Source organism: Benincasa hispida, chromosome 10 (assembly GCF_009727055.1).
Source record: "Benincasa hispida cultivar B227 chromosome 10, ASM972705v1, whole genome shotgun sequence".
In the NCBI taxonomy this organism is placed as follows: domain Eukaryota; kingdom Viridiplantae; phylum Streptophyta; class Magnoliopsida; order Cucurbitales; family Cucurbitaceae; genus Benincasa; species Benincasa hispida.
In genome coordinates this window covers 46,315,340-46,342,504 of record NC_052358.1, presented here as the reverse complement: position 1 = coordinate 46,342,504, position 27,165 = coordinate 46,315,340, and the positions used below count along the sequence as shown (strand labels likewise).

The 27,165-nt window shown below is 34.9% G+C and overlaps 1 protein-coding gene and 1 pseudogene across 1 annotated transcript; one reads left to right on the top strand and one right to left on the bottom strand.

The window, feature by feature from the left end:
- The first annotated feature begins 398 nt into the window (after window positions 1-398).
- On the top strand, window positions 399-3,071 carry LOC120088126 (subtilisin-like protease SBT1.6). Its single transcript, XM_039045208.1, has one exon. The coding sequence runs from the start codon at window positions 458-460 to the stop codon at window positions 2,774-2,776; it is 2,319 nt and encodes a 772-aa protein (XP_038901136.1). The 5' UTR covers window positions 399-457; the 3' UTR covers window positions 2,777-3,071.
- A 1,987-nt stretch (window positions 3,072-5,058) lies between these two features.
- LOC120089113 lies at window positions 5,059-5,976 on the bottom strand (annotated as a pseudogene).
- Window positions 5,977-27,165: the final 21,189 nt, after the last annotated feature.

Genomic DNA, 27,165 nt, shown 5'->3' with positions numbered 1-27,165 from the left:
TTCTTGTTCTAAAAAAAAGAAGGAACGGAAAACAAGAAATAAGAATGAAAAACGAAAACGTTATCAAACGAGTTCTAAATCTATAGATACCATTTTTATATATTAATTTCTATAGTTGTTTGTCTACATTTTATAAGTATTTTCAAAATCAAAGTCAAATTTTAAAAATTAAAAAAAAAAAGATAATTTTGAAAAATTTGTTATTATATTTAAAATTTGGCTAAGAAATCAAATGCATCCCTTCAAAATACAAAAAAATACAAAAAACATGAGCAAGAAAAAAAACCATTTTTTTTTTTATCAATTTAAAATTATCCCCCGTTTTTTCGTTCTTAATGACACGTTTAAATTTAAATAAATTAAAATTTAAGAGAATTAAAGAGTCTTCTTGGTTATATTTTCCCCCAATTCTCCTTTGTCGGCACATTCACTCTCATTTTCCACTCTCCACTCTCTAATGGCCGCTTTTCTCTCCACTTCTCTTTCCCCTTTCTTCTTCCTTCTTCTCTTAACCCTTCACTCTACAGTTTCAGCCGATTCGCCATTGAAGACCTTCATCTTCCGTGTCGACCGTTTCTCTAAGCCCTCTGTTTTTCCTACCCATTACCACTGGTACACTTCCGAGTTTGCTGAATCCCCCAAAATCCTCCATGTTTACGACACCGTCTTCCATGGATTCTCTGCAACTTTAACTCAACAGCAAGTCGATTCCATCGGAAAACACCCTTCCGTCCTCGCCGTTTTCGAGGACCGTCGTCGTCAGCTTCACACCACTCGTTCCCCTCAATTTCTCGGTCTTCGAAACCAGCGTGGTCTCTGGTCTGATTCCGATTACGGTTCCGATGTAATCATTGGGGTTTTCGATACTGGGATTTCCCCTGAACGCCGAAGCTTCTCCGATGTGAATTTGGGGCCGATTCCTCGCCGGTGGAAAGGGGTTTGTGAGACTGGAACTAAGTTCACGGCTAAAAACTGTAACAGGAAGATCGTTGGTGCGAGGTTTTTCTCTAAGGGTCATGAAGCAGGGTCCAACGCTGCCGGTCCGATTATTGGGATAAACGACACGATTGAGTACAGATCTCCCAGAGACGCTGATGGCCATGGAACTCATACGGCGTCGACAGCGGCTGGACGGCACGCGTTTCAGGCCAGTTTGGAGGGTTATGCTTCTGGAATAGCAAAGGGTGTGGCCCCGAAGGCGCGTTTAGCGGTTTACAAGGTTTGTTGGAAAAATTCGGGTTGTTTTGATTCCGATATTCTCGCGGCGTTTGATGCTGCGGTTAACGACGGCGTGGATGTTATTTCGATCTCAATTGGAGGCGGCGATGGCGTTTCCTCGCCGTATTATCTTGACCCAATTGCAATTGGAGCGTACGGCGCGGCTTCGAGGGGGGTTTTCGTTTCGTCTTCGGCTGGGAATGATGGACCCAATGGAATGTCGGTGACGAACTTGGCGCCGTGGGTTACGACCGTTGGAGCAGGTACTATTGACCGGAATTTCCCGGCGGTGGTGACTCTGGGAAACGGACGGAAGATTTCCGGGGTATCGCTCTACGCTGGAGCGCCGTTGAACGGTACAATGTATCCATTGGTTTACCCTGGAAAATCAGGAGTGCTCTCTGTTTCGCTCTGTATGGAGAATTCCCTCGATCCTAAGGCTGTGGCCGGAAAAATTGTGATCTGCGACAGGGGAAGTAGTCCCAGAGTGGCTAAGGGTTTGGTCGTGAAGAAAGCCGGCGGCGTCGGAATGATTCTAGCAAACGGAATCTCAAACGGCGAGGGACTCGTCGGCGATGCCCATCTTCTCCCCGCCTGCGCTGTCGGTTCCGACGAAGGCGATGCCATGAAAGCCTACGCATCATCCTCTACAAATCCCATCGCCACCATCGCCTTCCAAGGCACTATAATCGGAATCAAACCGGCGCCAGTAGTGGCTTCGTTTTCCGCAAGAGGGCCAAACGGATTAAACCCAGAAATTCTAAAACCAGACATAATCGCACCAGGGGTTAACATTCTCGCCGCCTGGACCGACGCCGTCGGTCCAACCGGTTTAGACTTCGATACACGAAAAACAGAGTTCAACATCTTGTCCGGTACATCAATGGCGTGTCCTCATGTAAGTGGAGCCGCCGCTCTGTTGAAATCAGCTCACCCAGATTGGAGTCCAGCAGCGTTAAGATCCGCCATGATGACCACCGCAAGTATCACCGACAACCGCCGCCAACCAATGACGGAAGAATCCACTGGAAAAGCTTCAACTCCTTACGATTTCGGTGCCGGACATGTAAATTTGGGGCTAGCAATGGACCCAGGTCTAGTCTACGACATTACAAACACCGATTACATAAACTTCTTATGCTCAATCGGGTACGGGCCGAAGATGATTCAAGTAATAACAAGAACGCCGGTGAAATGTCCAGCGAAAAAACCATTACCGGAAAATCTGAATTATCCATCAATCGTATCAGTATTTTCAAGTCTATCAAAAGGGTGGTCGACAAAGTCGTTTATCCGAACGGTGACGAACGTGGGTCCATCAAATTCAGCGTACAGAGCTAAAATTGAAGCTCCGAAAGGGGTGACAGTGAAGGTAAAACCATCGAAACTGGTATTTTCAACGACGGTGAAGAAACAGAGCTTCGTTGTTGCAATTTCAGCCGACAATCAGAATCTGGCTCTGGGCGATGTGGGGGCTGTTTTTGGTTGGCTTTCTTGGTCCGATGGAAAGCATGTGGTCCGTAGTCCATTGGTAGTGACTCAATTAGAGCCTTTGTAAAAGTGAAGCTCTGGAATTCGATCATCTTTCTTATGATCGATACAGCAACAACAACTACAAACAAAAAACAAAAGAAAGCATCTCCAGACTGCTATTTTCTTCCTTTTTTTACAGTTTTTTGGGCTCTTTTCAAACTTATAATCTTAGTGTTCTATGTTGTTGTGTACTGGACTGTAATTTTTAGGGGTTTGAGATATCTTTTTATATAATCTCTTCAAAAGTTATGTTTTCTTAGATTCTGACTATCTTGATTTTGCGAAAGGGATGAGTTGAAGCCAATAATTTTGGGTTTGAATTTGATTGATGTTGATATAACAATGAGGGAGCCACAGAAGAAACAGTGGTTTGTTTTGCACTCCCAACAAGACATTTGTATCATAATGGTATTGTTAGGTTATAGCATATGGTTGAAATCTGCAATTGGGAACTTATGAAGAGGACCCTTTATTTAATGCTCCAAAACGTCATTGCCATACTCTTCTTCCATTCAATCTTTTGGGATTTGGATACTGTTTTCAGTGTAGTTTTCTAAATCGAGATTGTTTGAGGCATTGAGTTAGTGAGTCATGATGCAAACTATTTTAGTCTTAGTTATATGATTGTAGATGCAAACTATTTTAGTCTTAGTTATAATAACGTGTATTTGAGTGCATTCTATTTTAATATAAGTTACATATGAGAAAAGAATATGTTTATAAAGTAGTAAACACGAGAATGAGAATTTTCAAATAATTTTACTCTTAGATAAGTGTGGATTATAATGGAAATTTTAAACATTGAATGAGGTATAACAGTCCGTTCCATGCAAACACAAGTTGCTCTTTCAAGATTTTTTTTTTCCTTTTCCTTTTTAAATATATGTGAGTGTTTAGATTTAGACTAGTCTGATCTTATAACATTTGAGTGTCAGAAAATTTCTTAAAGGATATTAAATCTTATGTAAGTGACCATTAATTCCTTTATTATGTCATTTATTTATTACTAGGTTAAACCTGATCCAATGCTTTTGGATTTGGTAATTAACTTAGTTAATATCTTTGAATTTCACTAAGCTTTCTTGTAATAATTACTTGTAATAAAGACTTGTAATAGAAGCTTATTGAAATTCAGTCTTTTTGTGTTATTATATGCCTTTCTATGTTGGGAATCTCATTTCTATACAAATATGCTAAAAATTTAGGTATGCCTTTTATACTTGTAGAAATCATTAGAAATTGGAGTGAATAGTTGGGAATATAATGGCCAAATAATTATTAAAGGAAGGTTAAGTGGGTGAAAAATGTAGATTACCACTTAGGCTAAATGATAATCTACCACATAGGTAAATATTTAACCTGAAATTGCTGCAATACTATTACTTCTCTTTAATCTGATTTGGCTCACCAATTTTATATAATTTCAAACTGAATTTTAAGAACATATGAGAATGCATTTGCAACCATTAAAGTTGGGTTTGGTATGTATCACATTCATACTTGAAAATCATCTTTTATTATTATCAAAATAACTTTTTTGCCCATATTGATTCCTATGAACAAGTTTTATAATAAAAAACTATATTATGAAGCATATCAAAATAAATAAGAATACGAACGGACAAAAAATTATCGATATTGTTCTCTTAGAATTATTAAAAAAAGTTATTGCCTCTAATGTGTAAGTCGCAAATGGTAGACGAGAATAAGAAAAATATCAATTTATATCCTAAGCTTTGGAGGTAGTATCAAATTTGAAACTTTAATTGATATAGCTCTTAAAGTTGAAGGCTATTAAATTGATATTTATCTAAAAAAAATATATAAACTTTGTATAATTGGTTAAATCTACGTTTAAAATCTAAAAAGTCAAAGTTCCTATTTGGAAGGAAATTAATGTTTGCATTAATTACGTAGGGTTTGTGACATGGATTGAATTAAAATAAGCTCAGATTGAACTCTACTTCCTAGCAACCCAATTAAAACTGTGATTAACATTTAATAAAATTCCACTTCTCTTCCAACCACAAATCCCAATTAATTAGTACTAATCTCTAATCTTTATAGTTCTTTCTAGTGATTCAAACATAAAAAAAAAAAAGTCGGTGGAAGTCTAGTAACCCACCAAAGCATATGAGTAAGTGGACGTAATTTGATCTTAAAATTTCTCTAATGGGTCATTGATCAATCACAAAATGAAACAAAATCTACAAATAATGGAAGAAACCACCTTGTTTTTATTACTTTGAATACAATCAATACAATGAGAGACCAACAACAACAAAACAAGAATACACTAAACCTAAATCAATAAGCAACATAATAAGGAGTATAACAAAAAAGTGGGATTGCATATGGAATTTGACCAAATCTAATCATCTTCGGCTGATAGACCTTCATCTTCATCTTCATCTTCATCTCCATAGATTCAAGGTTATTTGAAAAACCATACAAGAATTCATCACAAACCACTGAATCCATATCAAATCGATGGATCATCTCAAAATGCGCAGAAGCTGTGAGCAAACTATCGGATCCAGCGTTATGCTTCGATCCAAATCGTTTTTGATTAAGCAAATACCCTAGTCTTTGAAGCCCAAGTTCCCCATCTTCTAATCCTTCACAGAATCGAGCCATATGTTTTAAATCCCTCACAATTCCCAGCCCATTCACTACCACTGTCGCAAATTCCTCCATTGATTCTGGCAAGACGGTGATCAAACCCATCACTTTGATCAGATACCCAATATCGTAGAGTCCATGGAAGGTGACCCATCTAAAAACGTTATGCTTTCGGATGATAGGTAGGAAATTTGCAGCGAATAATCTAATGGGCATTCCATCTTTCTTCAGTTGTTTTAAATCGATGCTGTTCTGTTCTAGAAACAAAACAGAAGAAGAGCCTTGAGCATCGGCTTCCGAGTCGAAATCAGAGAAATTGAACTCCCATGTGCCGCCGATATGACCAGAATCATCACAAGTTGTTATACCCAATTGAATCAGTTTCGTTTGGTTGACAATGAATCAGAAGTCGTTGTAAATGGCTTCTTCAATCGAACCCCGTGGAGATTTTCTGATAAAACTAGGAAATTTCGAGTCGATAGACATAATTGAGTGAAATCGAAGGCATTCATCGAATTTGGAGATTTCAGAACCGAAATTCAAAGCCCAAACTTGTCGAATCAAAGGTTCTCTTCTCGGACGTGCTCGATTTCTTCTACCCATTTTCAAATATTCTTCGTGATATCAAATCAGTATGAAATTGATGATGATATTTGTTTTAAAAAACTGAAACTTTTGGGTCTGATTGGAGGTTTTATAGAGTGTTTCATATATGGAAAAGAGATTTGGAAATCCTAATAGATGTAGGATTCCTTGGGTGATAAGGAAGTGCGATTTTGAATTTCACCCCAAAAGAATAAGATCGTTTTCGATTTGGAAGATGACATATTTGATTATGATCTTTAGTTTAAAATCGGAGCGTAATTGTTCAACGGTAAAAAATTTATGGTTAAACAGACGGAAAATAGGTAATAATGATAAAGAATTAATTATTTGGATTTTTTTTAATATTATAATCTCATTTTTGTAAGCTGTATCATATTAAAAAAAATAGAAGATAAAACTAAAATTTTAATAAAAAAAAATATTGCACAAAAGATAAAAATAAAATTTTAATAAAATAAAAACTTGAACAAAAGATAAAACTTGATTTGACTAATGTACAAATTAGTCATATAATAACTTTGCCAAGATTCTTAAATTTAAAAAGTTCAGTTTTCTTTAATTGTTTTTTAAATTATTTTCTCAATTGCATATCGTAGTTATATTTAATGATTTTTTTGAACTCATAAGAAAAGTAGTTATTAGAGAGTTATAATAGCTTAGGGTTAAAATTATAAGTATAAAAATTTTATGAATTGATTCAAATAAATATAAATTTTATGAATTAGATTTATTCATAGGTTCACTTAAAATGATCCAAATCAACATGAATTTATTATTCATTTTAAGAAGTATGTATTTTTACTTATTTTACAATTAGTACAATTTTTTTTAAAGATTTTGTTTCATTAGTTTTTTTCTAGATTATTTATCTCTAACAACTCCTAATTTTTTTTAACACTTTAAAAAGGAAAATTTCATAATATTGATTAAAATTGAGTTGTCAATCTTAATTCAATATATGAAAATAAGTAAATAAAAATTTTACTTATTTTTTTAACACAATTTTAAATAATTGACTTGAATAATCCGAACCAACTCAATCCAAATATTTTATAATTAGGTTGGGTTCATTATTTAATAAGAATTATTATTAGGGGTGTTCAAAAAATTCGATGACCCGAAAAAACCGATCAACCCAATCCAAATATTTTATGATTAGGTTGGGTTCATTATTTAATAAGAATTATTACTAGGGGTGTTCAAAAAATCGGATGACCCGAAAAAATCGATCAACCCAACCCAACCCATGCGGTTTGGGTTAGGTTATCAACTCATTTGGGTTGGGTTAGGTTCAAATAAATGAAAATTTTATGGGTTGGGTTGGTTCATGAGTTCATCTAATATAACCGAAACCAACCAAAACCAACTCATATTTATTATTAACTTTAATATATATATATATATATTTATTACTTATAATACAATTATTTGCACATATATTGATTTTAATTTTATTTAATTTCAATATTTTTTGAATAATTTATTTTTCAGCAACTCTTAAAAGTAGTTTATTTGCACTTTAGAAAGAAAATTTGCACTATATAAATTGAAATTGAGTTGTTAATCTTAATTCAATATATGAAAATAATTAAATTAGATTTTTACATATTTACGTTTTACTTATTTTTAGAATTTTTTTTAAATAAATGACCCGAAACCCGAACCAACCAAACGTAAATATTTTATGGTTGGATTGGGTTGAGTTTATTTTTTAATAAGAATTATTTGGGTTGAAAAAATCCGAACAATTGGGTTGGGTCTAAAAAGTCTTTCAATCCAACCTAACCCATAAACATCTCTAATTATTAGGTTGAAGAAACTTACAACCGAACAATTGGTTTGGGTTTAAAATATGTTGGGTTGAGTTGGATTAGGTTCATTATTTAATAAAGATTATTAGGGTTAAAGAAACTTACAACCCAAACAATTAGATTGAGTTTAATATATGTTTCAATCCAACTCACGAGCACCCCTAAAAATTATCATGAAAATGAACCTTTCGAAATAAGGGGAAAAAAAAAAACAGATGTCTAAAGTAGACTTGGACCCAATATCTTAACATGGACAACTAGTCATTGGCCAATTAGATTTAATGTTAACTTAATTTAGGATTAGAAAAACTTACATCCTAAACCTAAGAGGAAAATGGAAATCTTTGATCATTCTACTTATAAATACTTATACATCATCATAATTTATATAAAGTACAATTTCTTCTTCATTCTATAAAAATGAAGGGCCTATTTGAATTGTCTTGGAAAAACAATTGTTTTTCAAAAAGTCATTTTTATTTAAATACTTTTGATAAAAAAAATATATATTCAAAATAAAACACATGTGTTTGATAACTTTTATATATATATATATATATATATATATATATATATATATATATATATATATATATATAAGTTTGTTTGTTTGTTATACGCTAAAAAGTATTTTTTTATTAATGTCAAATTACTATAAAGACAACTATAAAATATTGTGAACTAATAATTTAAAATAACGGAGCATTAGTATTTGGACGTCTGGTGTGGTCTCTATCAAAGTTGACCAACGACGGTGGTGGCCGGAGTTAGCCAACAACAGTGTGGTCCCTGTCGGCGGTTATTGGAGTTGGCCAATGGAAGGTAGTGGTAGACAACAACATAGCGGAAGTGATGTAGATGACCTTTGAGGGCATTTTAGTAATTATACGAATTATACAAATTAGAGAGATATTAACCATTAACACTCAGAATCATTTTTTAAAGTTAATTTCAAGTGTTTATCCAAATCAACTTATTTCATACATTCGTTGTTCCAAAAGCTATTTTAAATGGTTGCCAAACTTCAACTTTTTTCAAAATGAATTTTTTCTTTTCAGAATTAAATTCTTAAAAAGTTAAACCAAATACACCATGAGCTGTCTACTTCAAACTTAAGCATTTGAGTAAGTCACGACTCTTCTCCATTTTGTAGGTAAATCGATGCATAATTACTCTTCTCTATTTTGCAAGTTATGTTTTTCTCCTTTCACCATAACACGTCTAAAACAAGGTAATCTAGCACACAATCGTAGATGTTAAGAACAATGTTGTAACACTTTTGCAGAACAATATAGATAGAGGTAGAGAACATGAATATAGTTGTAACATGAAAATTGGTAACCCAGTTCGGTAAAATACCATCTACGTCTATGGGTAGTGTAGCTAAGAAAGATAAATCTACTAATATAAAGTAAAGCAATTACAATGTTGTACTTATCTGTAAAGACAAGACAGTAACAATAATACATGCAAAGCTCTACTTCTTGAATGATGCTTAGACACCTTCTAAATGCGAGACTTCCTTTAATACACCTCAAGATCCTCCTAAGTATGAGTACATTAGTAGATTAACACTTAGGCTCTCCCTTAAAAGAGTTCGAAACATGATAGCGGAAGCAATTTGGATAAAAAATATTCTAACTACACTAATTTCATGGATTAAGCATGCTTGTTCACAAAAAAAAAATATGGGTTTAAGAACAGCCACCTTTGTAGCTCAAAATTCTCTCTCTCCACTTGATGATTTTGATCACAAACATGTCGTGCACCATTACTAGAGTCTTCCCTGCTATTCTCTGGCCTTAGAACGGATTGTGGGATCCAAATTTGTGATGAATTTCAAGGAATTTTTGAATTTGAGTGTTCTTGATTGGAAATTATTTGATAGAGAAATTTTGCATTAATTCAAAGTGGAAATCCTTCTTAATCTCATCTTCTTTTCTTCTATTTATAGAAGAAGCTATGAATGATAGGATTAACAACAAATTGACAAAAAATTTGCCAATTTATTTGGTAAAATTTAGGTGGCAAAATGTAGGTTTAGAAAGTGTTTAAGCAAGAAGATTAGTAAAAAATCCAACTAAATTCACTAACCATTTTAAATTGAATTTCTTAAATTCAAATTTTAATTGAATTTCTAAAATCCACTTTGAATTTAAAATTAATTCAAACAAAACAAGTTTAAATATTTAATTAAACCTTTTAATTAAATGATATTTAATGAAACCTTTTAATTAAATAATAATTAATTAACATTTTAATTAATTAAATATTTTAATTAATTTAACTTAATTTAATATAAATATTAAATTAATATTTTCACACTTAATCCCGACTTCTCTAAAAAACAACATTTAAATAATTAATTAACATTTTAATTAATTTAATATTATTTAAATATTTTAGAATTGGGTTAACTTTCGTACCTTAAAATTTCAGCCAAATTTTTTTTATAGTTTGGCCTAGCGCTTCCAATCTTCACCTCAGGCTCTGATTAATCCACGATTCTGTCTCTTTTGCAAACTCCTCACTTTTTGTTCCTCTTCTTCTGCAATCTTTCTCCGGCAAGACAACCTCGAAAACTAGATTCTCCCATCTTTCAAATTGCACCGATTTCACTAAATTTTCTCATGTAGATTGCCGAAACCAAGTTTTCGAAGTTTTTTTTCCCTTTTAATCATCCTACCACCTCCTGAATTCAAGGATTAACCGCCACGCACCAAACCAATAAGTGAGTGTCCTTATTTAACATGTTTTTTTCCCTTCCTTTCTTAACAACTCCTATAAATAACATGGATTTTCACTTATTAGATATTTAATATATCATTCCTTTGGCTAAACATGCTTGTTTAGGAAACTTAGAATTCGGGGTTTAAACTTAGCTACACAAGAACTTATTTCTTCTTGCTTCCATTCTCTATCCCTCCTAAGCCATGGCTTCATTTAACTTACTAGAAGACATCACATTACTTACTCTTACTTAAAGTAATTAGGGTCCGGGTTTTACAAATTCTTCCCCCTTAAAAGAAATTTTGTCTTCGAAATTTGCTCGAACCTACTTATAACTTAGACTTTGACAACATCCTTTGGTCGTAAATTTACAACCTTCCTCCTTTCTTTCTTCTTCCCCTTTTTTTAACTACGATTTCGCTGCATTACCCTGATATTAACTTGTTTATGGTAAATAATACTAGTACGTATGAACAACTTGGTCATCGTAGTTCACTGTATTTATCACATCCTCTTATGACTCTTCCATTTTCCATTGAATCATAGCATTTATTTATTACTAGGGTGGTCTTTTTCCATTTCCCAGCAATACCAGTGGAACATTCTTTTGCAGTTGTCATACCTTTGAATTACTTGCTAGTTATGAAATCAATATTTGTGTCAACCAGACTTCTCGACCTAACCGAGGGCACTTTTCTTAGGATATCCTTTCTATCCATACTTGGGAGAAAACATTCTTTATACTATAAAATTTCCCAACTATGGCTTACCATACTGTATACATAAGATTTTTTTTAACTGTACTAGTCCCTAGCTCAGTTACAATTCAAACTTCGAGCTATTACCTGGAACATCAGCAGATCTGGATCTTTTCCTTTTTATCTTATGCTGACCATTTTGTTCTTTACTTTTATACTTAATGTACCCCTGGTACATTTTGAGCTCACTGTTGCTCATCTTTTCCCTCATCTTAGGATTAATCTAACTAGGACTTCCTCTAGATTACACCCTTTCCTCTGAATTCACTAGAATAGACTTTACGTTTGCCACCAACCTCTGAGCAAACCTGCTATACATTCTATTTCTAGTGAAAAGTCTATGTTTACCTGCGTGACTCCCGACTTCCACTCAGGTACCGGTAGTGGATTGAGTAATCCTGCCGGCCTTTGCCTTCCAGGTTTCACTTGTTGACAAATCAAACATCACATAGTACTTTTCCTATTTTGCTAGACTATGCCTTAGTCTATTAGTCTAGAGTGGCCGTTTTGCTCACTCCTTATCATTCTTTACTGCGTTACTACTTTAACTGGGAAGGAACTCCTCTTGTTCTCTTCTTACAATCATAACTTGCATTCTTAGTCGAGAAAGAATCTTTATTCAACCCTCAACATCAATTCATGGCTAGCATGGAGTGTTCTCAACACTATCAATCACAATTTTTTTCCCTTAATTGTACAATTCTGGTTCAAGTACCGTCATACCTTAGGTACTATTGCTCAGATACCTTCCCCGTGTCCTTCAGTATCGAGCTATTCAAATTCTAGGGCAGGGCCTCAGTACCTTCTCTATGTGCTTCAGTACTGAGTTATTCACATTCTAGTCTAAGCTCCAGTACCTTCTTCATGTACCTCAGTACTGAGCTATTTATACTTACTTGCTTGCATATTCTGATCTTTTAATAACTTAATTGCCCAAACACATCCCTTACTAATGCATCCTCATGGTCATTGTAAAACATAGCATAAATACAACATTAATGTGAGGTGCGCTGTTGGGTAATTATTTGAGAATAGTTGTCATAAATAGCTTTCAGTAATCATGCATTGCTAAACATTCATAGGCTTTAGCAATCTACATAAAACATTTAAAGTATCTTTAGTCACTCACTCCTGCTGCTGGAACTATATGACCAAGAAATACAACCTGGTCTAACCAGAAATCACATTTGCTGAACGTGGCATAAACTGCTTCTCTTGCAGTGTTGGCAAAACTATCCTCAAATGGTTCCCGTGATCTTCCCTACTGCTTAAATACACCAATATGTCATCAATGAAGATTATCATGAACTGATAGATTAAAAGGGAAAAGAAAATTTGAAAGCTTGGTTTCGGCAATCTATATGAGAAAATTTAGTGAAATCGATGTTATTTGAAAGCTGGGAGAATCTAGTTTTCGAGGTTGTCTTGCCGGAGAAAGATTGCAGAAGAAGAGGAACAAAAAGTGAGGAAATTGCAGAAAAGATAGAATCGCAGATTAATCAGGGCCTGAGGTGAAGATTAGAAGCTCTAGGCCAAACTATAAGTACTTTTTGGCTAAAATTTTAAGGTAGAAATTAACTCAATGATAAAGATGTTTGTAGAAGGAAGTTTCTTGAAAAAAGGTCTAGATTTTGAGTTATGAATTTTTGAAGTTGTAATAAAGAATCTATGCATAAGCAGACAACTGCTTGGGAAGAACAAGCAAACAACTCACCGTGGAGAGTTATAGCGAGATATGGAGAATAAGGATCTCGTTAATGAAGGAAATCTCACTAATTTTATATTAAGGATCTCGCTCTAGAAGGAAATCTCGCTAGAAATTAGGCTGAATCTCGCTGGTAAGGTTAGTATCGCTAGGATGAAAATTTGCCAGGAAAAGCTTAATCTCGCTCATGAGAAGAATGTACTCATGATGAGTATCTCTCTAGTAAAGCTGTCTTTGATGATAGAATTTGTAAAACCCGAACCTTAATTACTTCAAGTAAGAGTAAGTAATGTGATGTCTTCTAATGAGCTAAGTAATGTGATGTCTTCTAATGAACTAAATGAAGTCATGTCTTAGGAAGGGTAGATGTAAACCCCGAACTCTAGATTTCCTAGATAAGCATGTTTAGCCAAAGGAATGTTATATTATATATTTACTAAGTAGCAATTCATGTTTGTTTATAGGAGTTATGATGAAAGGGAAGGAAAAGCATATTAAATGAGGAGTGACTTGGCAGTTAACCCTTGAACTCTGAAGGCGGTGAGAAGTTTTTGGAAGAAGAATTTCAAAAGCATGGTTTCGGAAATTGACATGAGAAAATTTAGTGAAATCAGTGCCATTCAAAAACTGAGAGAATCTAGTTTGCAAGATTGTCTTGTTGGAGGAAGATTGCACAAGGAGAAGAACAAGAAGTGAAGAAAGTACAAAGGAGGCAGAATTTTGGGTTAATCAGGGCTCGAGGTGAAGATTGAAAGTTCCAGGTCAATTTAAAAGGAATTTTTAGCTGAAACTTTAAGGTAAGAAAGTTAACTCAATTCTAAAAACGTTTGTAGAAGGAAGTTTTTTGAAAAGAGCTATGGATTTTGAGTTATAAATTTTTAAATTTATAACAGGGAATCAGTGCATAAACAGACAGCTGCTCATGATGAACAAACAACCAGTTCACCGTGGGAGTTATAGCGAGATATGGGGATGAGGACCTCGCTTATAGAGGAAATCTCGTTGATCTCGCTCTAGAGAATCTCGCCGATCTCGCTCTAGAAGGAAATCTCGCTAGGAATTGGGCTGAATATCGCTGGTAAGGTGAGTATCGCTAAGATGAAAATTGCCAAGAAAAGCTTGATCTCGCTGGTATTACTCTAGAGGATCTTGCTGGTATCACTCTAGAGGATCTCATTGACCTCGCTCATGGGGATCTCACCAGTAAAGCTGTCTTTATTGATGAAAATTCCTTTAATAAATGAATTAATTGAGGTATTTTACTAAGAATTCTAAGTAGTTTAACCGAGAATTATGTCCTTTCAGGCCAAGAAGAGCTAGGAGAGGCGTATAAACTATTAAGAGCTTGACGAGTGGTGAGTGACTAAGTGAATTAATGTCTCCAGTACTTATGCATATAAAATCAAGTAAGTTACAGTGACATTAGTGATGAATTTATACTTTCTCAAGCAACAAATAGATGGAGAATAACTTAACGCATGTTCCCCGGCTTGTATATATGTAGCACAGGCCAAGGTATGTCATGTAGTCATTATTACATTTAAGTTCTAATGTTAAAATATGCTTCCTAGAGGAAGACTATGAGAGAATGAGTTCTTGTGTAGATGGCAGGCAACAGAACTTAACTTGATGATACAAAATACCCTGGTACCGAAGGACGTTTGAGAAGGTACTTGACCAACTTGATACCGAAGGACATTTGAGAAGGTATCTTAGTAGCTCGATAATAAAGGACAGGTTTGAGAAGGTATTTGAGCAGAAGTACCTAAGATATGACCGTACTTACTATGGCCACGTGCACGTAGGCAGTTCTGAATGAGAGGCCGAGGTATGGGTTTCTTGGTTGGTAATAAACATTGGGAGCTAGAGCATTTAGGATCGTTTTCAACTAGGAAATAATGATGTTTGGTGATATCTAAGAATGGTTTTAAGCTACAGTTAGAGACAATTGCTTGAAACACTTATTAATATATTTACAATTTTACATTAATGTAATGTATAATGTTATACGATTTTATAGTCACTCACTGGGCTTTAAGCTTATGGAATTTCTGTGTTTTCCCTTCTTAGGTAGTGGTTAGATTCCTCCGGGTTGATCTTGTTGCTGCTTGCCACCTAAAGACTCGGCTTATTAAGAAGACTTAGGTTGATGATCTATTTATGTACACATGCTTTGGGAGGGACTAGGGCTTTGTTAGAGATGTTTGGGCCCATCTGTGAATGTTTCTCCCCTTAGATGTCATATCATGGCTGTATGCATGTGTTTATATAATATTTTGTAGAATCTTAAGGAGGCATACCATATGCATACATTATTAATGTTTATCAGGTTGGCAATTAGATTAGAGGGCTAAGGTGGTAGGTGCTGGCAGCAGGACTAGTAACTACCGAGGTCATATCCTCTTTTAGATTAAAAGGGTAATCTGGGAAGGGGTGTGACAGTAGAAGATGGAAGCAAGAAGAAATAGGCTCTTGGGTAGCTAAGTGTAAAAGTAGGACAAAACTCGACTAGGCTAAGGAAGGTCATGCTTGATGATGGAATGCATAATAAGCATATGAATGAGACCATGCCATCTAATGAGGTATGGTGCTGAAGTAATATTGTGAGTGAAGTTAGCAAAAGGAAATTTGCTGAATCCTAGCCCTTCATCACCAATAGTGGGCCAGGTGGCATAAGGAGGGTTCATGCTAGATTTTGGACGGTAATATAAGCAAAAAGGTCGAGTTCAATGGGTCGGTTTGGACAAACTACTTAGGCTATTTGTGTAATTCCAGTGGCATTCGAAAGCTTTGTGTGTCTATTTTCTGTGGCTAGGCTGATGGAATAAAAACTCGCCAGAATAAGGCCGGAGAGGCAAAATAAATACGAAGAATTCGTTTCTCGGGTGAATCTAGGCCATCAGTGAAGAATTGAAGCTCCAGGACGAATTACGAAGAATTTTGAGCTTAAAATTTGAGAAAATATTTCAATTATAAACAACCTTGTAGAATAAAACTTTTTAAGATGAGGCTTGGAAATCGAGTTATATAATTTTGAAGTTTGAACTGGAAATTGTTGAACAAGCAGGCAACTGCTTGAATTAGGGCCAATGATGAAGTTTTGAATCTCCAGATTAAACAACGAGGAATTTTGAATTGAAATTTTAAGGTAATGTTGCTAACTAAAATTTAAACATGTTTGTACAAGGAAGTTTCTTCAAAAGAGGGCTGGATTTTGAGTTATGAATTTTTGAAGTTGTAATAGAGAAGCTGTGCATAAGCAGACAGCTGCTTGGGAAGAACAAGCAAACAGCTCATATGGAGAATGAGGATCTTGCTTATGAAGGAAATCTCGCTAATTTTATGCTGAGAATCTCGCTAATGAAGGAAATCTCGCTAATTTTATGATGAGGATCTTGCTCTAGAAGGGAATCTTGCTAGAAATTAGGTTGAATCTCGCTGGTAAGGTTAACATCGCTAGGATGACAGTTTGCCAAGAAAAGCTTGATCTCACTCATGAGGAGGATCTCGCTAGTAAAACTGTTGATGAAAGTTCCTTTAGTAAATGAACTATTTGAGGTATTTTGCTAAAAATTCTAAGTAGTTAACTGGGAATTATGTTCTTTCAGGCCAAGAAGAGCTAGGAGAGGCGTATAGCCCGTTAAGAGGCCAACGAGCCGTGAGTGACTATGTGATGATTTAATGTTTTAATGATTTAGAAACTATGATTTCTTAGAAGATATTTATCATGCTAAGTGTTCAAATGAAGTGCCAAGCAACATATGTTTGAAGCTATTTCTCATGCTAAGTAAAGCATGTTTTCCACGGAAATTGACACAATTTAAATATGTTATCTTGTCCAAATACTTTCAGCATGTTTTAATAACTCCATTTTCATGATGTTTACTAGTGTATGGTTTTTCCAAGTATGTTTTCCATGTATAACGCATGCTAGTGGTTTTTACAAGCTGGTTTAGTATGTTTTAAGCCAACCTATTTCACAAAGTATGAAGCATGCGTTAGGGTTAAAGCTAAGGTTGAATGAAGCTTGATGTACTATGTTTTAAATACCTAAGGTTGTCAAAGTACATGCGTTGGTATTCCTAAACAAAATGAAAAGGGATACTGAAGGTAAGGAAGATATGGTAAAGAGTTTTCTATGCTATATTTGAAAACTATTCTTTTAATGCTCTTTGAGAACTTGATAGCTTAAGTGAATCGGATACTGAAGGTAAGGAAGGTATCTTAATATATGTACTGAAGGTTTTGACAGTACATAGAAAACACCACGTGCACGTTGGTAATACGACGTCGAGGGATTGAGCAAAAGGGTTCTCCCCGACTAAGGTTGATGTTGAGGGATTGAGCAAAAGGGTTCTCCTTGACTAAGATTGATGTTGAGGGATTGAGCAAAAGGGTTCTCCCCGACTAAGGTTGACGTCGAGGGATTGAGCAAAAGGGTTCTCCCCGACTAAAGTTGAGGGATTGAGCAAAAGGGTTCTCCCCGACTAAAGTTGACGTTGAGGGATTGAGTAAAAGGGTTCTCTCCGACTAAGGTTGACGTTGAGGGTTAGATCTAGTAGTTCACTCTCAACTAAGGATAAGAAGAGTTCGAAGTATGGGTCTCCTAGGCTATATACCAGCAAAGGGAGGCTGAAGTATGGATCTCTTGGCCAGTAACAGACGTTGGGAGCTAGAGCGATTTATGCTCGTTCTCAACTAAGGAATAATGATGTTTAATGGTGGTTTTAAAGATTTTGTGTACACGTTTGTTTGGTACATTTTAGTTCCAGTATTATGTTTTCGAGCTTTCAGTTTAAGCATGAGATTTATGTTTTTATTAAGTTACTCATTGGGCTTCTAGCTCACGTTTTCAAATGTTTTCCTTTTCAGGTAGTGATTAGTTCCCAAAAGACTTTTCTGTTGCTACTCTGTCACTCAAAGAAACAAGTTGAAGGAAGTGTAATTGACACATATGTCTGTCTAGTGACTAGTATACTAAATGGGGCTCACTAAGTTGTAATATTCATGTATGAACAATTCTGCGAAATCCTATAATGTAAATGTGTTAAGTTCCGAGTTAATATGTTGGTATCTTGATGATATGTATGTATTCAGGGTTTGAGTAAAAGTTAACAGGTTAGTTAGGCAGTAAGTGCCAGCAAAAGGGATGGTAACTACTGCAATCATCATTCCATCCAGGTTAAGAGGGTAATTTGGAGTGGGGTGTGACAAATTGGTATCAGAGCAAAAGATTTTGGGAAGAGAGCAGAAAAGTTTATATAGGTAAGTCTGAGTCCTGAGTCCTTAGCATGTGTACTACCTAAGTAAAAGGAAGATGTCATGTAAAAGTTGCAAGTAGAGCAGGCAGACAGACAACGGGAACCCTGACCCTACCTTTAGAAGTTCCAAGATTCGAGGGAATTCAAATGTTATTGAATGGAGAGGTAAAGACCCGATAAATCAGGAAACGACTTCAGACGGGAAATCGAGGATTCCACAGACAGGAACAGATCCTCAGTTAGAGGATAGAATATTTGACAGAAAGTGTCAAATTAATTCTGGCGGATTCGGAAAGGAAGTACGGTATTGAGAATGACCTAATAGGATTTGATAAAGGATAGAGAGCTACAAGTCAGCATAGTGTAGGAAGGAAGAAGCCAAGACTTGTGGCTAGTATGGGTGATAGATAAAGGTTTTGGCATCCTACCGAGCTAGTAGCTAGTTCGGGTCAGAAACTCTTATGCACAAATTTTGGTAAGCATCATTGAGGGACATGTTATTAAGGGAAAAACATATGTTTCCAGTACGGACAGGCAGGATATTTCAAGAAGGAATCCCGGCTAGGTCGAGGAGTTCAGATAGAACACGGAATGACTTTACAAGCGATAGATAAGCCTAGTGGCTCAGAAGCCAAGGAAGGGATTCAAGAGAAGGGAAAACGAGAAAGGAAGTAGGACGATCTCAGCGGCAGGGCAGGTTTTTACGAAGTGTCCTACCAGGAGGCAGAGGAGTTACCTAATGTTGTGAATAGTAAAGTAACTTTATGTATCAGTATATTTATGAACTAGTTTTCTATGGTGTTATACCTTTATTGTTATCTGATATGTTGCACTACTTGTAGGAAAGATTGTAGAAAGCATGTCCCTAAGTAGTTATTATTATGTTGTGGAGTGGTTGTAATAATATAAGAGTTTTACAGGCTCTAGAGTAGTTGTTGATAAGTATAGTTATGAAGTGATTCCATTAGATTTCTTGGAATTGATGTCACTCTAGAGCATGGATTTTTCGAATAAATGTTACAACCGTATGAATTGTTTTAAGGATGGATAATGTTCGAGAGATTTGGTAGGCAAGAGACAGTATTTGTAGAAAGCAAAGGAATATTCCAGAAAGCCTAATAATAGCAGTGAAGGCTAGAAAGCTGCTAAGTAAAAGATGTGAAGCCTATTTAGCCATGTGATGGTTTCGTAGAACGAGAAGATGAAACCTGGGGATATACCAGTTATACAAGAGTTTCTGGATGTTTTCCCTGAAAAGTTATCAGATTTACAATTTGACAAAGAAGTTGAGTTTACAATCGATTTAATTCCAGATACAACATCTATTTTTTTAGGTACCATTAAGGATGGTGCCAGAAGAACTTAAGAAGTTGAAAGTTCAGTTACATGAATTAATAAATAAGGGTTACATTTGATTCAGTGTGTCACCTTGGGAAGCGCCAGTCTTCTATCAAGAAGAATGACGGTACTCTCAGATACGTATGGATTATATGCAGTTGGACAAGGTGATGATTAGGAACAAGTACCTATTACTTGGTGTAGGTGATCTCTTTGATCAGTTAAAGGGAACCACGATTTTCTCTAAAACAGATTTGAGATCAGGTTACCACCAGCTGAAGGTAGAGGCGGATGTTTAAAAAAGAACTACATTCAGGACGAGGTATGGACATTACGAGCTTCTAATAATGCCATTTGGATTAACGAATGCCCCTGCAGTATTTATGGACTTAATAAATAAGATATTTCATCCCTACTCGGATCAGTTCATGATAATCTTCATTGATGACATATTGGTGTATTTAAGCAGTAGGGAAGATCATGGGAACCATTTGAGGATAGTTTTGTCGACACTGCGAGAGAAGTAGTTGTATTTGCCACGTTCAGCAAATTGATTTCTGGTTAGACCAGGTTGTATTTCCTTGGTCATATGGTTCCGCAGCAGGAGTGACTCTAGATACTTTAAATGTTTTAAGTAGATTGCCTAAGCCTATGAATGTTTGCAATGCATGATTATTGAAAGCTATTTATGACAAACTATTCTCAAATAGTTACCAAAACAATGCACCTCACATTAATGTTGTATTTATGCTATGTTTTATAATTTGACATGATGCGTTAGTAAGGGATGTGTGGCAATTAAGTTATAAAAGAAAGATATGCAATGCAAGTAAGTGATAAATAGTTCATACTAGAATAATGAAGAAGGTATTGGAGCTTAACAGAAGTGAATAACTCAGTACTGAAGCACATAGAGAAGGTACTGAGGCCTTGCCCTAGAATTTGAACAGGCTCGATACTGAAAGACACGGGGAAGGTATCTTGAGCAATAGTACCTAAGGTATGACGGTACTTGAACTAGAATTGCTACAATTGAAGGAAAAAATTGTGATTGATAGTGTTGAGAACACTCCATGCTAGCCATGAATTGATGTTGAGGGATTGAATAAAGATTCTCTCTCGACTAAGAATGCAAGTTATGATTGTAAGAAGAGAACAAGAGGTTCCTTTCCCAGTTAAAGTAGTAACGCAGTAAAGAATGATAAGGAGTGAGCAAAACGGGCCACTCTAGACTAATTAGACTAAAGGCATAGTCTAGCAAAATAGAAAATACTAATGTTGATGTTGATTTGTCAACAAGTGAAACTTGGAAGGCAAAGGCCGGCAGGATTACTCAATCCACTCACGATACCTGAGTGGAAGTCGGGAGTCACGCACAGGTAAACAAGACTTTTCACTAGAAATAGAATGTATAACAGGGTTTGCTCAGAGGTTGGTGGCAACGTAAAGTCTATTCTAGTGAATTCAGAGGAAAAATGTGTAATCTAGAGGAAGTCCTAGTCAGATTAATCCTAAGAGGAGGGAAAAGATGAGTAACAGTGAGCTCAAAATGTACCAGGGGTACATTGAGTATAAAAGTAAGGAACAAAATGGTCAGCAGAAGACAAAAAGGAAAAGGTCCAGATCTGCTGATGTTTCAGGTAATAGCTCGAAGTTTGAATTGTAACTGAGCTAGGGGTTGGTACAGTTAAGAAAACCTCATGTATACAGTATGGTAAGCCATAGTTGGGAAATGTTATAGTATAAAGAATGTTTTCTCCCAAGTATGGATAGAAAGGATATCCTAAGAAAAGTTCCCTCGGTTAGGTCGAGAAGTTCTGTTGACACAAATATTGATTTCACAATTAGTAAGTAATTCAAAGGTATGACAACTGGAAAAGAATGTTCCAGTGGTATTGCTGGGACATGGAAAAGGACCACCCTAGTAATAAATAAATGCTATGATTCAATGGAAAATGGAAGAAGCATCAGAGGATGTGACAAATACAGTGAACTATGATGACCAAGTTGTTCATACGTACTAGTATTATTTACCATGAACAAGTTAATATCAGAATAACTCAGAAAAAGCGTAGTAAAAAAAGGGGGGAAGAATAAAGAAAGGAGGAAGGTTGTAAATTTACGACCAAAAGATGTTGTCAAAGTCTAAGTTATAAGTAGATTCGAGCAAATTTCGAGAACAAAATTTCTTTTAGGCGGGAAGAATTTGTAAAACCCGAACCCTAATTACTTTAAGTAAGAGTAAGTAATGTGATGTCTTCTAGTGAGTTAAATGAAGCCATGGTTTAGGAGGGATAGAGGATGGAAGCAAGAAGAAATAAGTTCTTGTGTAGTTAAGTGTAAACCCCGAATTCTAAGTTTCCTAAACAAGCATGTTTAGCCAAAGGAATGATATATTAAATATCTAATAAGTGAAGATCCATGTTATTTATAGGAGTTGTTGAGAAAGGAAGGGAAAAAACATGTTAAATATGGAGACTCACTTATTGGCTTGGCATGTGGCGGTTAATCCTTGAATTCGGGAGGCGGTAGGAAGATTAAAAAAGAAAAGGAACTTCGAAAGCTTAGTTCACTCTCAATTAAGGATAAAGGGAGGTTGAAGTATGGGTCTCCTAGGCTATATACCAGCAAAGGGAGGCCGAAGTATGGGTCTCTTGGCCGGTAACAGACATTGGGAGCTAGAGCGATGTATGCTCATTCTCAACTAAGGAATAATAATGTTTAATGGTGGTTTTTAAAGGTTTGTATACAAGTTTTCTTGGTACATTTTAGTTCCAGTATTATGTTTTCGAGCTTTCAGTTTAAGCATGAGATTTGTCTTTATTAAGTCACTCATTGGGCTTCTAGCTCACGTTTTCAAATGTTTTCCTTTTTAAGTAGTGGTCAGTTCCCAAAAGATTAAGAAGGATTTCCACGGTGAATTAATGCAAAATTTCTCTCTTAAATATTTTCCAATCAAGAACACCCAAATTCAAAATTTCCTTGAAATTCATCACAAATTTGGATCCCACAATCTGTTCTAAGGCCAGAGAATAGCAGGGAAGACTCTAGCAGTGGTGCACAACATGTTTGTGATCAAAATCATCAAGTGGAGAGAGAGAATTTTGAGCTACAAAGGTGGCTGTTCTTAAACCCATATTTTTTTGTGAACAAGCATGCTTAATCCATGAAATTAGTGTAGTTAGAATATTTTTTTATCCAAATTGCTTCCGCTATCATGTTCCTAACTCTTTCAAGGGAGAGCCTAAGTGTTAATCTACTAATGTACTCATACTTAGGAGGATCCTGAGGTGTATTAAAGAAAGTCTCGCATTTAGAAGGTGTTAATCATCATTCAAGAAGTAGAGCTTTGCATGTATCATTGTTATTGCCTTGTCTTTACAGATAAGTACAACATTGTAATTGCTTTACTTTATATTAGTGGATTTATCTTTCTTAGGTACACTACCCATAGACGTAGATGGTATTTTATCAAACTGGGTTACCAATTTCCATGCTACAACTTAATTCATGTTCTCTACCTCTATCTATATTGTTCTGCAAAAGTGTTACAACATTGTTCTTAACATCTATGATTGTGTGCTAGATTACCTTGTTTTAGACGTGTTATGGTGAAAGGAGGAAAAAATAACTCGCAAAATAGAGAAGAGTAATTATGCATTGATTTACCTACAAAATGGAGAAGAGTCGTGACTTACTCAAATGCTTAATTCTGAAGTAGCAAGCTCATGGTATGTTTGGTTTAACTTTTTAAGAATTTAATTCTGAAAAAGAAAAAATTCATTTTGAAAAAAGTTGAAGTTTGACAACCATTTAAAATAGCTTTTAGAACAACGAATGTATGAAATAAGTTAGTTTGGATAAACACTTGAAATTAACTTTAAAAAATGATTTTGAGTGTTAATGGTTAATATCTCTCTAATTTGTATAATTCGTATAATTACTAAAATGTCCTCAAAAGTCATCTACCTCACTTCCGCTATGTTGTTGTCTACCACTGCCTTCCATTGGCCAACTCCAACAACTGCCGACAGGGACCACACTGTTGTTGGCTAACTCCGGCCACCACCATCGCTAGTTAACTTTGATAGAGATCACACCAGACGTCCAAATACTAATGCTCCATTATTTTAAATTATTAGTTCGCAATATTTTATAGTTGTCTTTATAGTAAATTGACATTAATAAAAAAAATACTTTTTAGCATATAACAAACAAACAAACTTTATATATAAAAAAAAGAAAGAGTTATCAAACACATGTGTTTTATTTTGAATATATATTTTTCTTATCAAAAGTATTTAAATAAAAATGACTTTTTGAAAAACAATTTTTTTCCAAGACAATTCAAATAGGCCCTTCATTTTTATAGAATGAAGAAGAAATTGTACTTTATATAAATTATGATGATGTATAAGTATTTATAAGTAGAATAACCAAAGAATTTCATTTTCCTCTTAGGTTTAGGATGTAAGTTTTTCTAATCCTAAATTAAGTTAACATTAAATTTACTTAGCCAATGACTAGTTGTCCATGCAGATATTGGGTCCAAGTCTACTTTAGACATCTGTTTTTTTTTTTCCCCTTATTTCGAAAGGTTCATTTTCATGATAATTTTTAGGGGTGCTCGTGAGTTGGATTGAAACATATATTAAACTCAATCTAATTGTTTGGGTTGTAAGTTTCTTTAACCCTAATAATCTTTATTAATAATGAACCTAACCTAACTCAACCCATCATATTTTAAACCCAAACCAATTGTTCGATTGTAAGTTTCTTCTACCTCACTTCCGCTATGTTATTGTCTACCATTGCCTTTCCATGGCCAACTCCAACAACCGCCAATAGGGACCACACTGTTGTTGGCAACTCCGACCACCACCGTCGCTGGTCAACTTTGATAGGAGATCACACCAGACGTCCAAAACTTCCACTATGTTGTTGTCTACCACTGCCTTCCATTGGCCAACTCCAACAACCGCCAATAGGGACCACCACTGTTGTTGGCTAACTCGGCACCACCGTCGCTGGTCAACTTTGATAGAGATCACACCAGACGTCCAAAATACTAATGCACCATTATTTTAAATTATTAGTTCGCAATATTTATAGTTATCTTTTAGTAATTTGACATTAATAAAAAAAAATACTTTTTAGCATATAACAAACAAAACTTTATATAAAAAAAAAAAAAAAAAAGAAAAGTTATCAAACACATGTATTTTATTTTGCAAGACAATTCAAATAGGCCCTTCATTTTTATATAATGAAGAAGAAATTCTACTTTATATAAATTATGATGATGTATTTTTCCTCTTAGATTTAGGATGTAAGTTTTTCTAATCCTAAATTAAGTTACCATTAAATCTAATTGGCCAATGACTAGTTGTCCACCCAGATATTGGGTCCAAGTCTACTTTAGACATCTGTTCTTTTTTTCTCCTTATTTTGGAAGGTTCATTTTCATGATAATTTTTAGGGGTACTCGTGAGTTGGATTGAAACATATATTAAACTCAATCTAATTGTTTGGGTTGTAAGTTTCTTTAACCCTAATAATCTTTATTAAATAATGAACCAAACCCAACTTAACCCAACATATTTTAAACCCAAACCAATTGTTCGATTGTAAGTTTTTTCAACTTAATAATTAGATATGTTTATGGGTTGGGTTGGGTTGAAAGACTTTTTAGACCCAATCCAATTGTTTGGATTGTAATTTTTTTCAAACCAAATAATCCTTATTAAAAAATAAACCCAACCCAACCCAACCATGAAATATTTGCGTTTGGTTGGTTCGGGGTAATTGGTTCATTTATTTAAATTTTTTTTTTCTAAAAAGAAGTAAAACGTAAATATGTAAAAATCTAATTTAATTATTTTCATATATTGAATTAATATTAACAACTCAATTCCAATTTATATAGTGCAAATTTTCTTTCTAAAGTGCGAAAAACTACTTTTAAGAGTTGTTGAAAAATAAATTATTCAAAAAATATTGAAATTAAATAAAATTAAAATCAATATATGTGCAAATAATTGTGTTATAAGTAATAAAATATATATATATTAAAGTTAATAATAAATTTGGATTGGTTTTGGTTGGTTTCAATTATATTAGGTGAACCCATGAACCAACCAAACCCACGAAAATTTCATTTATTTGAACCTAACCCAACCCAAGTGTCACACCCCGCCCCAACCACCCTCTTAGGCTGACACTTACTGCCTAAAAATTCTTGCGGAATAACTTTGATACCAAATACAATTCATATGCAACGGTATGTCTTTAGGCCCACAATTTATTAACTTAGAAACATAATATGTTTAGAGTCATTACAATACTAGATTTACAAGTCCCAAAACCCACAAACCCTAGTCCCNTTAGCCAAAATTAGGTGTCTTATTAAGAGAAATTCTTAAACCTAAGTAATTTTAAAGAAGCCATTTGTAGGATGAGTTGTCACACAGAGAAGAGTTGGAAACGGCTATAAATAGAAGGCTTTGGGCTGGAAGTTAAACTCATTCTCAAACAATACTCAGTAGTAAAAATCGTGTGGAAAGGGTGAAGTAATTCTGTTAGTCAGAATGAGGAAATGCGAGGAAAGTGCTGCCCAAATTTCCTTCTGGTTTAAGAGGGAAAGTTCTACTGATTAAACCATAAGGATTAATAAGGAATAACTAGGATCGCAGTCAAGGTAAGTAGTTTATCTCACCCTTTCTTTAAGTATTTTATGTAGTGTACCTTTAATATGTTGCATAATTATGTTATTGTTATGTTGCATTACATGTTTAAAATACGTTTATCGACAAGGGACCCCATACATTATGTTTGTTCACAACGATAAAATAAGATTAAATTTTAATTAGATAAAGGTTATACTTCTAAGGCTAGCAGGGCTGTATGGTTGCACCCCTCTAGACCCAATTCTATGTCAAGATTATGCTAGGGACTAACAGGGTATGTATGGTTGCACCCCTCTAGTCCAATCTTACGTTTATGTTAATGGTTGATGTTGGATGCGACTCTAGCCCTATTGACTACATAACCCGTTAATCGTCAGATGGGTTAGTTTCCGCCTAAGTCCTCATCTTCCTATCAGGGCAGAGAAATTTACATTAGAAGCATAACCGACCACCACATGTTATTATATGTTTTCGATCCCAATCATATGTTTTCAGGACATGTTGCATGTGATTGTGCATTTGGTCACTACCATATGTGAGAACTATTTACTGGGTATATTATATACTCATCCTATTTTTACAGACTTTGTAGGTATGGAAACAGCGTAGGTGGCAGAACTGGACGTCGCTCAAATGGCCAACCATCAAACTCACTATTATAGGCAAATGCATTTTTGTATCACTACGCTGATGTTTTATGGATCCTAGTGTTTTGTAAAATAAACTTTTTTTTATATAGTTTTCTATCTAATTAATAAAATCTTAGATATGTTCTTTTGAGATTTTTACCAAAACTCATCTCATGATAGAAAAGTCTAAGTATGCATGTCGTAGCGGTCGGACCATAATATGTAAGGTTCCGGTCGTTACAAGAATGATTGCTAAGTTTGAAAAATA